Here is a 13,227-nt window from a genome sequence, read left to right on the forward strand (position 1 = left end):
GAACCCTGGATACATTTCCTCTATCTAGGACAGGTTACTGTGAAATCAATGTGACTCTTCTCCTGTTGCATCTAGAACTCGCATACTCTTTTGCCCCCTAGATCAGGTAATACGTAATAAACAGTTTCTTCTTTTCTTACCAGTTCTGATTATTGATCTGATCTCCGAATCCTGGTGTGTCGATGACTGTGAGCCTCATCTCCATTCCCCTCTCCTCGACCACTGCAGGAGGACAGAGTAAAGGCGGTAAGTATCTTATCTGACCTCGACCTAAGGAGTCCATACACTGCGAATTCCGGACGAGACAGATGTGACCAGGACGGATCAGATTTGACCATGACTGTACATATGCATGGTCAACATATGCCCAGTTCGTATAAGTAGTCTGGACATCACTGAGCAGATCTACCAGCTGTCCCGGACATCATCTGAGCAGATCTGCCAGCTGTCCCGGACATTATCTGAGCAGATCTACCAGCTGTCCCGGTCACCATCTGAGCAGATCTACCAGCTGTCCCGGACATCATCTGAGCAGATCTACCAGCTGTCACGGTCACCATCTGAGCAGATCTACCAGCTGTCCCGGACATCATCTGAGCAGATCTACCAGCTGTCCCGGTCACCATCTGAGCAGATCTACCAGCTGTCCCGGACATCATCTGAGCAGATCTACCAGCTGTCACGGTCACCATCTGAGCAGATCTACCAGCTGTCACGCACATCATCTGAGCAAATCTACCAGCTGTCCCGGACATCATCTGAGAAGATCTACCAGCTGTCCCGGACATCATCTGAGCAGATCTACCAGCTGTCTCGGACATCATCTGAGCAGATCTACCAGCTGTCCCGGACATCATCTGAGCAGATCTACCAGCTGTCCCGGTCACCATCTGAGCAGATCTACCAGCTGTCCCGGACATCATCTGAGCAGATCTACCAGCTGTCACGGTCACCATCTGAGCAGATCTACCAGCTGTCACGCACATCATCTGAGCAAATCTACCAGCTGTCCCGGACATCATCTGAGCAGATCTACCAGCTGTCCCGGACATCATCTGAGCAGATCTACCAGCTGTCTCGGACATCATCTGAGCAGATCTACCAGCTGTCCCGGACATCATCTGAGCAGATCTACCAGCTGTCCCGGTCACCATCTGAGCAGATCTACCAGCTGTCCCGGACATCATCTGAGCAGATCTACCAGCTGTCACGGTCACCATCTGAGCAGATTTACCAGCTGTCACACACATCATCTGAGCAGATCTACCAGCTGTCACGGTCACCATCTGAGCAGATTTACCAGCTGTCACGCACATCATCTGAGCAGATCTACCAGCTGTCCCGGACATCATCTGAGCAGATCTACCAGCTGTCACGCACATCATCTGAGCAGATCTACCAGCTGTCTCGGACATCATCTGAGCAGATCTACCAGCTGTCCCGGACATCATCTGAGCAGATCTACCAGCTGTCCCGGTCACCATCTGAGCAGATCTACCAGCTGTCCCGGACATCATCTGAGCAGATCTACCAGCTGTCCCGGTCACCATCTGAGCAGATTTACCAGCTGTCACGCACATCATCTGAGCAGATCTACCAGCTGTCCCGGACATCATCTGAGCAGATCTACCAGCTGTCACGCACATCATCTGAGCAGATCTACCAGCTGTCTCGGACATCATCTGAGCAGATCTACCAGCTGTCCCGGACATCATCTGAGCAGATCTACCAGCTGTCCCGGTCACCATCTGAGCAGATCTACCAGCTGTCCCGGACATCATCTGAGCAGATCTACCAGCTGTCTCGGACATCATCTGAGCAGATCTACCAGCTGTCCCGGACATCATCTGAGCAGATCTACCAGCTGTCCCGGTCACCATCTGAGCAGATCTACCAGCTGTCCCGGACATCATCTGAGCAGATCTACCAGCTGTCCCGGTCACCATCTGAGCAGATTTACCAGCTGTCACGCACATCATCTGAGCAGATCTACCAGCTGTCCCGGTCAACTTCTGAACGGTCCTGAATGGATGTTGATTGGGATAAGCAATCTATTTGGGCACAAACAAGCTGTGATTTGAAGCCAATTAAGTTTGAAAAAACTCAATTGGCAATGTGTATAGACACCTTAGTTACTCCGCCTAGATTAGGGCTAGTAATGGGTACAGCAGATGTCTCACCCTGACTGACTGCTTTCAGTTCCAGTGTTTTGGGGATCCCGGCTCCAGGAGATTTGCGAATCACCTTTGACTTGAATAGAGTGTTTACAAGCGTGGACTTGCCCAAACCGCTCTGGCCTGTGTATAGACAGAAGAATAGACAGAAGTTAGGAAACGCGTTGTGTATGGACAGGGGTAGAGCGGAAATAATGAAACAATATTGTATAGTTAATAAAAAAAATTATATTGATATTATAATAAGACAAAAAGGTATCCCAATGGAAGATCAACAGTCAATAGATCGACAGTCAATAGGTCGACACTAGATGGTCGACAGGCAATAGGTCGACATGGTCAAATGGTTGACCGGGACAGAAGGTGGACTGACAGGGGGTCAACAGGGTTAAAAGGTCAACAGGTTAAAATTTTCGACTCAAAAGGTTAAAATTTTCTATGCTAAATGATCGCTACATGTTTTGTTTCAAAATTTTAAAAGCTAAGGTTAGGTACTTGAGGGAGGGTTAGGCTGTCAGAGGGGTCAGTTAGGGTTAGTCACTAGGGAAAGGGTCAATTTTAAAAAATAAAAATGTGTTGACCATTTTTGTGTCGACCATTTGAACTTGCCAAACCTTTAACCCTGTCGACCTTCTGCACTGTTGACCATGTGTCAGTCGACCTTTTGTCCATGTCAACATTCTGCCTGCCGACCATCTGGTGTCGATCTATTATACTGCACCCAAGACGAAAAAAAAAAAAACCCACAAAATTTGCAGTTATAATTATATCTGGGATGAAAGTCTCATGCACACCGGAACGCCACGATGTGACCCTGTGACACTCAAACAGTACAGAGTGGAGGTGAGATTAGAAGCACACCTCTGAGGTACCGCCAAGTGTATTTAGGATGAGCTCTATGTGAAGGGTTTAATGACATTGCTCAGAGAGAGCCTAGATATAAGACAGGGTCTGGTCGTTTTGCAGCTGTCCTCTAACTAACGCATTACACTTCACAGACAAATGCCCGCTGGGTTGTAAAGGCCGGGATCATTTCCAAGGCTGGGACGAATGCTGACACGCACCCTGGGGACAGAAATGACTACAGCTGGGAGTGCGCCGGATTCCCCTTCACTGCTGCCAGTGACACGTGTGTTCTCACACAGGCTGCTTGTGATTGTCCCGGGGACCCCCAGCTGTAACCAGTTTGCGTTGGCTGTCTGTCGTGTGTGTGTGTGTCTGTCGTGTGTGTGTGTGTGTGTGTGGGCTGTTTTTGTATTTGGAACTTTTCCACCCTTGAGCTCCAACTTATCAAAATAAAAATATAGGGCCTGATTCAGAGCCGGACGCTATTTGCGCTCGCTCGTTCAGAAAAAGGGGCCGGATATTTAAATTGAGCGCTCGCTCTTTGCGGTCTGTTGACGCCTCTATGTCTGAGCGAGTGAACGAAATATGCGTTCGCTATTTAGTAAAGACGCCCCCTGGCCGCTCGCATCCTACGTCATCTCCGCTATTTATTTGATTAATCGAGTACATCGAAAGGCGTCTGAACTGCTCGCAGTGCTTGTGGTTGGATTTTCCTACCGCAATCATGCGAACAGTTCAGGCTAAGAAACAACCAAGTGACGTGGTCGATGACGCTGCTTTGTTAATTATGCACACCCTTAAAACGCCCGTTTTGACCGTTTGGCACGCCTGCGTTCGGATCTCCACTCCCCGTTTTCAAGCACCTTCCCCTGTTACCACCCACAAACGCCTCATTCTGTCACTCAAATTAGCAGGTATTCGCTATTTTGCGAGCACACAATTTCCGACCGCAATGACTGATTCGCGCATGTGTATTACAACCCATACGCATGCGCAGTTGTGCGAACATCGCTCGGAGCGAACGAGCGGCTGCTTACGAGCGGCTCTGAATCAGGCCCATATATTGTACTTTTATGTAGCAAAGCATAGGACGGGGTGTTGAGGGGGTTTTGTATTCAGTTAAACTTGGACCACACAACTGTTATTCAGAGCCCGAGTAGACTCAAGGAGGGGGGCACGCTGTTTTTCGTTTGTACCACCCGTCCAAATGGGGGCATCAGCTGACCATCCTGGCGCTGTTTTCACTGTGATTTCCTTGTCATAGTAGAATTCGGCCCAGGAAGTCTAGCACTGGGGATGGATCAGGATTTGGGGAGGGGGGGTACACTGCCCCCTTCTGCAAATATTTATTTAGTTTAGACAATGCGCTGTGCATGGGAACCGTTTTATTTTTCATTACAAGTATCAGCCCGCTGCTGGTGCACTTGCGGAAGGACCCTTAGTAACCTATAATAAGACATTTACCAACGTGCAGATAAGTTTGTAGTGGAGCATCTTCCAGCAGCACAATAACATAGGATGTAATAATAGGTCTCCGATATGGGGCAGGAGGAAGAGACACAGCTGCATCCGAAAAGGGAAACACGTTTAAATCTGATCAGAGGAACAGAAAGCGAAGACAGCGGGAGAGAGGTCTGCAACTCGGTGTATATCCAGGAGACATCACGCCTTGTATACAGGCACACAGAGAGTGCAATAAGTCTGTATATTTCACAGTGCAATAATAAGTATAATATCATAAGGAAACAATGGATCCAACAGTTACGAGGGTGGTTCAATTAATAAGGTAACAAGACCTCTCACGTGTGTAATGTTCTCCATTTCATTCTAGTTTCCCACCAGGCCAGAGCAGATAGACCACTGCTTCCCCTCATGGCCATTAGCCTGCGCCTCATATCAGTCACACTGTCCCCACATCAGCTGTAAGATGGCGGGGCTGGCAGAAACATGGTCATACACTGAGGTGCGTAGTGTGATCAGATTTCTGCATCTAAGGGGCACATCAGCAGCTGATATTCATCGCCAACCTGTGGAGGTGCACGGTGATAACGTCACAGGTTTGGGTTTGGTGCACTGTCTGTGACAACGTCAGGACAGACGTTGATGAGCAGCGATCCGGCCGGCCAAGCACGTCCACCACAGACGGCAATTTGTAACGCGTTGAAGGTCTGGTTCAGTACAGAGGCATTAGAGTTTGTGATATTGCTGATGAACTGAACATCTCAGTGGGTAATGTGCACAACATCGTTCATGAGCAACTGAGGTACAGGAAAAAGTGATCACTCACAGACGATCACAAAACCAATAGGATGGGATTGTCTCTCGTGCACGTGACGCGGTACCATGAGGAGGGCGTGTAGTTCCTGCACCGTATTGTTACAGGCGATGAAAGGTGGCTGCATCATGTGACACACGGAGACTAAGCCAGCATCCATTACATGGAAACACGCATTGCCCCCACCTTCAGAGAAATTCAAAACAACTCCATCAGCAAAGAAAGTCATGGCGACCGTGTTTTGGGACCACAAGGGCGTACTTCTGCTTGATTTCCTCACTAAGGGAGATACTGTGAATGCTGTCGGCTATTGTGACACATTGAGCCGGTTGCGGAGAGCAATTCACCAAAAACGACCTGGGTTGCTTTGAACAAGCGTCGTATTGCTGCACGATAACGCCGGGCCACACCCAGCCAACCACACGTGTGAGCTGTTACGGGGCTACAATTGGGACAAAATGGACCATCCTCCCTACAGCCCTGACCTGGCACTGAGTGATTTCCATCCCTTTGGACCACTGAAGAAGCATCTGGGTGGAAGGCTATTCACAACCGACGGTGAAGGTCAGCAAGCCACCATGTCCTGGATTCAGGCGCTTGACATGGATTTCTTCTATGCCGGGATAGATGCCTTGGTGTACCGTTGGAACAAATGCTTAGACAAGTATGGGGACTATGTGGAAAAATAATCTATACCAAGGTCAGACTATTGATTATATGTATGAGTTGAATAAATTGTTACCTTATTTATCGAACCACCCTCCTAAATAGAGCGGGAGAGGGGCAGCAGGCAGTTAGTGTGTAATGCTGGATCTAACTCAGAGATGTACGTAAACCCGATGGTTACGCACATCCACAATGTTTTTAGATCTGTGCGTGTGCAGATATGGGGCTGTGATGTCACTTGCAGTGCCACAAACACCGTAGCATGAGTTACATGCTCCTGGCTTTTGGGGGGCTGCGACAGGAAGCGTTACAGAAAATGTGGGCGTCAGCCCCGTTTTCTGGGCATGAAGAAACCAGTGGCTGCGTCCTGGGCCCCGGCTGCGTAAATTAACCGGGCAGATTCTAAATAAATTGGGGCGGATGTTGCTCCCAAGCTTCCTGCAAAAAAATAATGTGCCTATTCCATGCATGCAGAGTTGTACGCGGCGTGCAGTGCGACCACCACTTTGCTTTACTCCTGGCACATCAGATATGTCTGGAAACAAACAACGGTCACTGAGGCCTAGCCTTGCCTCGCCCACATTTATGCCGACACGCCTTTACTGAACGATGCCAATGTGAGAACGCCCTATTACAGCAGAGTTTGCGCCTCTTCCGTCGTGAGTGTAGAAGAGACAGGAATGCGTAGTGTTCTGCATGTACTGCAGCCGCGATCCATCAGTCCTGGGGAATGCGCTCTGCAAACAAGCAGAGGACCATGCTCTGCATAGGCCGATGATTCAGTAATGGTAGACCAGCCTTTCGGGGAGGAAACAACCTAACGTGTCCTTCTTTACAAAATCACATTATAAATGTCATACACTTTTTATTTTCAGGACACTGCATAACATCAAAGAAAATAATAAAAAAATAAAATAAAAGTCACAAAGAAGGACGATTCATTTGCATCGATCAAATCCACAATGTGGACTTACGGTGAGTACACACGTAGCGATTTAAAAGAACTAGTTGAACGATATCGTTCAAATCGTTCTTTTAAATGGTCCCTAACAACTTGCCATCGACCAGCGATGCGCGTCCACGTATGGACGATAGCGATATCGTGCATGCTGGTCAACTTGTTCGATAATTGAGCAAGTTGGTCGCTATATAGACGTCGGTAAGTAGGTGGTGTGCTGGCTGACCGATATCAATCATCCAGCACACCAGGAATGGTGCATAACGATCAGCCAGCGATATCGTATCGTTGGCTGGTCGCTACGTGTGTACGCACCATTAGTGACAAGGGGCCTGATTCAGAGCCGCTCGTAAGCGGCCGCTCGTTCGTTCCGAGCGATGTTTGCCCAACTGCGCATGCATACGGATCGTAATACGCATGCGCGAACCAGTCAGTGCGGCCGAAAATCGTTTGTTCGCTAAATAGCGAATGCCTGCTAATTTGAGTGACAGGATGAGGCGTATGTGGGTGGTAACAGGGGAAGGTGCTTGAAAACGGGGAGTGGAGATCAGAACGCAGGCGTGCTTAAAGGTCAAAACGGGCGTTTTATGGGTGTGCATAATTAATACAGCAGCGTCATTGACCACGTCACTGGGTTATTTTATAGTCAGAACTGCTCGCAAGATTGCGGTAGGAAAAACCAACCACAAGAATAGCGAGCAGTTCATACGCTGGTCGATGTACTCGATTAATCTAATAAATAGCGGACATGACGTATGGTGCGAGCGGCCATGGGGCGTAGTTTCCAAAAAAACAACCGCAAGTTTTATTCTCTCGTTCAGACCTAGAGGCGTGAACAGACCGCAAAGAGCGAACGGTTCATTTGAATAGCCACCCCTTTTTTCAGAACAAACGACCGCAAATAGCGTCCGGCTCTGAATCAGGCCCAAAGTACAGTGATTTTAACAGTATCCTACAATACTACAAACAGCAAAAATCTCTTTAACAAAAGTGAAAGTGAAAGTAATGCATCCATAAATATACATAAATGTACCACAGAGTAAGGGTATTCGAATCAGGAAAGAACAATAGTAAGACAGAATGTATCAAGGGAGGACTAAGGGCACCATATCTGATGATATGGAGAGAGAGTATTGTTTAAAAGGGAGGTAATATACTCCATAAAGGAAATGTACCATAACTGGTTAACAACGGCAGAGCAAGTGGGAGGGTGAGGGGATTTCCATTTTTTGGCTATTAGGAGTTTAGAAGTATTACATATATGTGTAATCAATTTGTTGTCAGATTTAGACGCTGAACGCAGAGCAGGAGGTGACCGCTGACTGCTGGATCACAGGACATTCCCACCAGATGTGGAAGAAAGTGCCCACCATATCACAGTTTCCCCAACACTGGTTAGAAGAATTTGGGTATAAATGGTGTATCTTATCAGGGGTCATGTACCATCGAGTATATACTGTGTAAGACGTTTCCCTGATGCTGACACTGAGGGACGCTTTAGTAACTCGTTGGCGTATGTGAGACCATTCCTCATCGCTCAGGTGAAATCCAAGATCATTTTCCCACACTTGATCAAAGATTTCCTTCGGGGAGTATTCCCGGGGCTATAATACAGTGGTAGCGTTGCCGCTAGGCTGGCTTAGCAGGGGAGTGGCGCCCTGCCCTCCAGAAGGAGGGCAAAAAGCACCCTGCCCTCCGCAGTGTCCCGCGGGTGGGGAAATGTGCGGTGACCAGGTCACCGCCGAAGAATAGATGCTGGGCGCATGCACCCGGCATCTATTCTCCCTGTCGGCAGCGCTTGGTGGCTGCCCGGCGTGTCCGTACGTGCCGGGCACGCCCTCAAGAGTGACGAAGAGGGGACGCCTCTTATAGACACGCCCCCTTTTCAATGGCCATGCCCCCTTGTTGGGCGCGTGCACGCAAGTGCCCTCTCTAGCTCCGGCACCCTGCCTGCCGCCGGAGCTAGAGTGAACACTAGAGTGGTATAACACTGATATAGCACCCTTACGTCCCACCGAGTACAGACACTGGCGCTCGAATGAGGCTGGCCGACAGAGCACCCTTGAAGGACGTTGGGGCTGTACGAAATGAGTGATTTGCAAGTAGGTATAATGAAGCGTTGAGGGGAACCGATAGCGTTCCTGAATGTCCGCAAATGTGGTGAGAGCAAACTGGCCAAAAATGTGCAAAAACACATGTAATCCCGAATGAACGCCAGGGGGCAGCAAATCTATTAGAGAACCCCGGAGGGAATGAAGGGTGCTTCCAAATAGACGTTAGAGGGGATGGATAAGATCACATTATCTATTAAAGGGGAGCGCATTTTAGCCCTCATTCAGAGCCGTACGCTCTGAGCAGAGCGCATGCTCTGAATGAGGGCCGTCCTCCATAACTATGGAGCGTCCTCCTGGACGCTCGTAAAGCTGTGGGTCACCACCCACAGCCTATACGAGCGTGCAGTTTGATGGCCGCGATGGTCTTGACCATCGCGACCATCGAAACTGCGAGCCGGAGCCTGCGGTTGAGGTTTTCAACCGCAAGGCCCGGAGTGATTTTGGCTCTATCAGAGCCAAAATCACTCCCACTGACATCACTAGTGATGTCAGTGGGCCGGCTTCTGACGGGAGGCGTTCCCTTAGGAACGCCCCCGTCAGGGAGGCACGCCCACCAAAGGGGGCGTGCTGTCAATCAACATCGACAGCACGCCCCCTTTGATCAGACACAACGAGCGAAGGAAAGTCCTTCGCTCGTCGCGTCTGGCGCATGCGCACGACGGAGCTCCCTCCGTCGTGCGCATGCTCAGTGCAGAACATCGACCCACTTGCGAGCGGACAGCCGCTCGCGAGTGGGTCTGAATCAGGCCCTTTGTGTATTACAGACCTCCGCTGAGAATGTTACATACAGATGCATTCAATAGGTGGAGGCAGGAAGGGCATTCTGAGACTTGTGGTTGCACAACGTCTGCAGCAGCACAGGTGGCCGAGCAACTGCGCTAATGTCATGCTGCTCAGCAGAAAGATTCCTGGAGAGGTGTAACACTGGCACAGGCCATACATCTGACCCCTGCTGTACTTCTGCCTCCCATGGCGTGTAGCACGTGATTAGGGAGTGTTATTTGTTGCCTGTCCTGTACATAGATGGAGCACAGTATGCTGCGTACAGAACAGCTGACACTGTCAGAGGCAGAAATAAAGATGCAGAACAGGAACGGAGCTCACACTGACAGTTTTGGGATTAGACTTTGCAAATATCAACAGATCTAGAATGATTGCCCTGACATAACTGAAACCATTCACTGCACACTGTCTTACTGCCATTACACCATGGTGAGCAATAGGTGGCCCTCAAATGGCTCATTTGTGGCCCTCCTGACAGAAAGAGTGCGGTGCAGTCACACAGTCTATGTAGCAGGTTTGTCTGTCACTGGATGGTGACGTCACAGAGTGAGCACAGTGCATCACACAGTATGTAGCAGGTTAGTCTGTGATTGGATGGTGATGTCACAAAGCGAGCGCAGTGCAGTCATACAGTCTATGTAGCATGTTAGTCTGTGATGGGAAGGTGAGGTCACAGTGAACTCTGGGCCTGATTCAGAGCCGGACGCGCTGAAAGAGCGCTCACTCTGAATCAGGGCGTTTTTTGTTTCTTTTGTGCGGCCTGCTGGCCGCTCGCTTAGCTGTGGGTGACCACCCACAGCTATTGCGAGTGGCCAGGTGATGGTCACGATGGTCTTTTTCCTTCGGGAACGCCTTCGTTAGGCCAACCACCCCCCCTGCCCGCCTCCAAAACGGGGCAAGCTGTCAATCAAAATCGACAGCTGCCCCGCTTTGGTGCGAGACCCGGAGCGACGGGCGCTAGCCGGGTCTCGCGCATGCGCACGTCGGAGCCGGCTCCGGCGTGCGCAGTGGCCAAACATTGAAGTAACAGTTTATGTAGCAGGTTAGTCTGATTGGATGGTGATGTCACAATGAGCACAGTCTATGTAGCAGGTCAGTCTGTGATTGGATGGTGATTTCACAGTGAGCTCAGTGCAGTCACACAGACTATGTAGCAGGTTAGTCTGTGATTGAATGGTGATATCACAGTGAAGTCACAGAGTCTATGTAGCAGGTTAGTCTGTGATTGGATGGTTATGTCACACTGAGCTCAGTGAAGTCACACAGTCTATGTAGCAGGTTAGTCTGTGATTGAATGGTGATGTCACAGTGAGCTCAGTGGAGTCACACAGTCTATGCAGCAAGTTAGTCTGTGATTGAACGGTGATGTCACAGTGAGCTCAGTGAAATCACACAGTCTATGCAGCAGGTTAGTCTGTGATTGGATGGTGATGTCACAGTGAGCTCAGTGGAGTCACACAGTCTATGTAGCAGGTTAGTCTGTGATTGGATGGTGATGTCACAGTGAGCTCAGTGCAGTCACACAGTCTACGTAGCAGGTTAATCTGTGATAGGATGGTGATGTCACATTGAGCTCAGTGCAGTCACACAGTCTATGTAGTAGGGGCAGCACAGACGGTGTAATGGTTAGCGTTACTGCCTCACAGCACTGATTCCCACTGTGGAGTTTGTATATTCTCCCTGTGCTTGCGTGGGTTTCCTCCAGGTACTCCGGTTTCCTCCCACACTACAAAAATATACTGGTAGGTTAATTGTCTCCCCACAAAATTGACCCTAGTGTGTATGTGTGAGCATGTGATAGGGAATATAGACTGTAAGCTCCACTGGGGCAGGGACTGATGTGAATGGCCAAATATTCTCTTTAAAAGCACTGCTGAATATATGTGCGCTATATAAATAACTGGTAATAAATAAATAAATAAATAAATAATAGTAGGTTATGAGGCCCATAGATCTACAATGGATTGCCCCAATTCCCAGTTCTGTCGACACCGGGGATGGGGAATCAGTGAAATTCAACTTGTTTAACACGTTGTTTTTCCCCGATCTGCCAAAGGATCGCCGATCATCGATGTTTGCGGTTCTGCAATTTTGATTGCCCGAATTGGATCGGTAGAACGGGGAATCGGGTCCGTAGATGTATGTCCTGCATTAGTGTGTGATTGAATGGTGATGTCACAGAGTAAGAATAATGCAGTCATACAGCCTATGTAGCAGGTTCGTCTGTGATTGAATTGTGATGTCACAGAGTAAGAATAATGCAGTCACACAGTGTATGTAGCAGGTTCGTCTGTGATTGAATGGTGATGTCACAGTGAGCTCAGTGAAGTCACACAGTCTACGCAGCAGGTAAGTCTGTGATTGAATGGTGATGTAACAGTGAGCTCAGTGAAGTCACACAGTCTATGCAGCAGGTAAGTCTGTGATTGAATGGTGATGTCACAGTGAGCTCAGTGAAATCACACAGTCTATGCAGCAGGTAAGTCTGTGATGTCACAGTGAGCTCAGTAAAGTCACACAGTCTATGTAGCAGGTTAGTCTGTGATTGGATGGTGATGTCACTGTGCGATCAGTGCAGTCACACAGTCTATGCAGCAGGTTAGTCTGTGACTGAATGGTGATGTCACATTGAGCTCAGTGCAGTCACACAGTCTATACAGCAGGTTAGTCTGTGATTGGATGGTGATGTCACATTGAGCTCAGTGCAGTCACACAGTCTATGCAGCAGGTTAGTCTGTGATTGGATGGTGAGGTCACAGTGAACTCAGTGCAGTCACACAGTCTATACAGCAGGTTAGTCTGTGATTGGATGGTGATGTCACATTGAGCTCAGTGTAGTTACACAGTCTATGCAGCATGTTAGTCTGTGATTGGATGGTGAGGTCACAGTGAACTCAGTGCAGTCACACAGTCTATGCAGCAGGTTAGTCTGTGATTGAATGGTGATGTCACAGTGAGCTCAGGGCCTGATTCAGAGCCGGACGCTATTTGCGCTCGCTCGTTCAGAAAAAGGGGCCAGATATTTAAATAGAGCACTCGCTCTTTGCGGTCTGTTGACGCCTCTATGTCTGAACGAGCGAACGAAACATGCGCTTGCTATTTCTTAAAAAATGCCCCCTGGCTGCTCGCATCCTACGTCATCTCCGCTATTTATTAGATTAATCGAGTACATCGAAAGGCGTCTGAACTGCTCGCAGTGCTTGTGGTAGGATTTTCCTACCGCAATCATGCGAGCAGTTCAGGCTGAAAGACAACCAAGTGACGTGGCCGATGACGCTGCTTTGTTAATTATGCACACCCTTAAAACGCCCGTTTTGACCGTTTGGCACGCCTGCGTTCGGATCTCCACTCCCCGTTTTCAAGCACCTTCCCCTGTTACCACCCACAAACGCCTCATCCTGTCACTCAAAC

General features: G+C 49.0%; 1 protein-coding gene across 4 annotated transcripts in view; it reads right to left on the minus strand.

Annotated features, from left to right (window-relative positions):
* SEPTIN12 (septin 12) overlaps window positions 1-13,227 on the minus strand; it is a 193,302-nt gene that overhangs the window by 24,932 nt on the left and 155,143 nt on the right. For all 4 annotated transcript variants that reach the window (XM_088464614.1, XM_088464608.1, XM_088464619.1 and 1 more), the window contains 2 exons: window positions 2,181-2,297; window positions 141-222 (listed from right to left, as the gene is read on the minus strand). In XM_088464614.1, coding sequence (XP_088320740.1) covers window positions 141-222; window positions 2,181-2,297 — 199 coding nt within the window. The remainder of the gene's footprint in view (window positions 1-140; window positions 223-2,180; window positions 2,298-13,227) is intronic.

Source organism: Taudactylus pleione, unplaced genomic scaffold, assembly GCF_031769625.1.
Source record: "Taudactylus pleione unplaced genomic scaffold, aTauple2 ptg000061l, whole genome shotgun sequence".
Taxonomy (NCBI): Eukaryota; Metazoa; Chordata; class Amphibia; order Anura; family Myobatrachidae; genus Taudactylus; species Taudactylus pleione.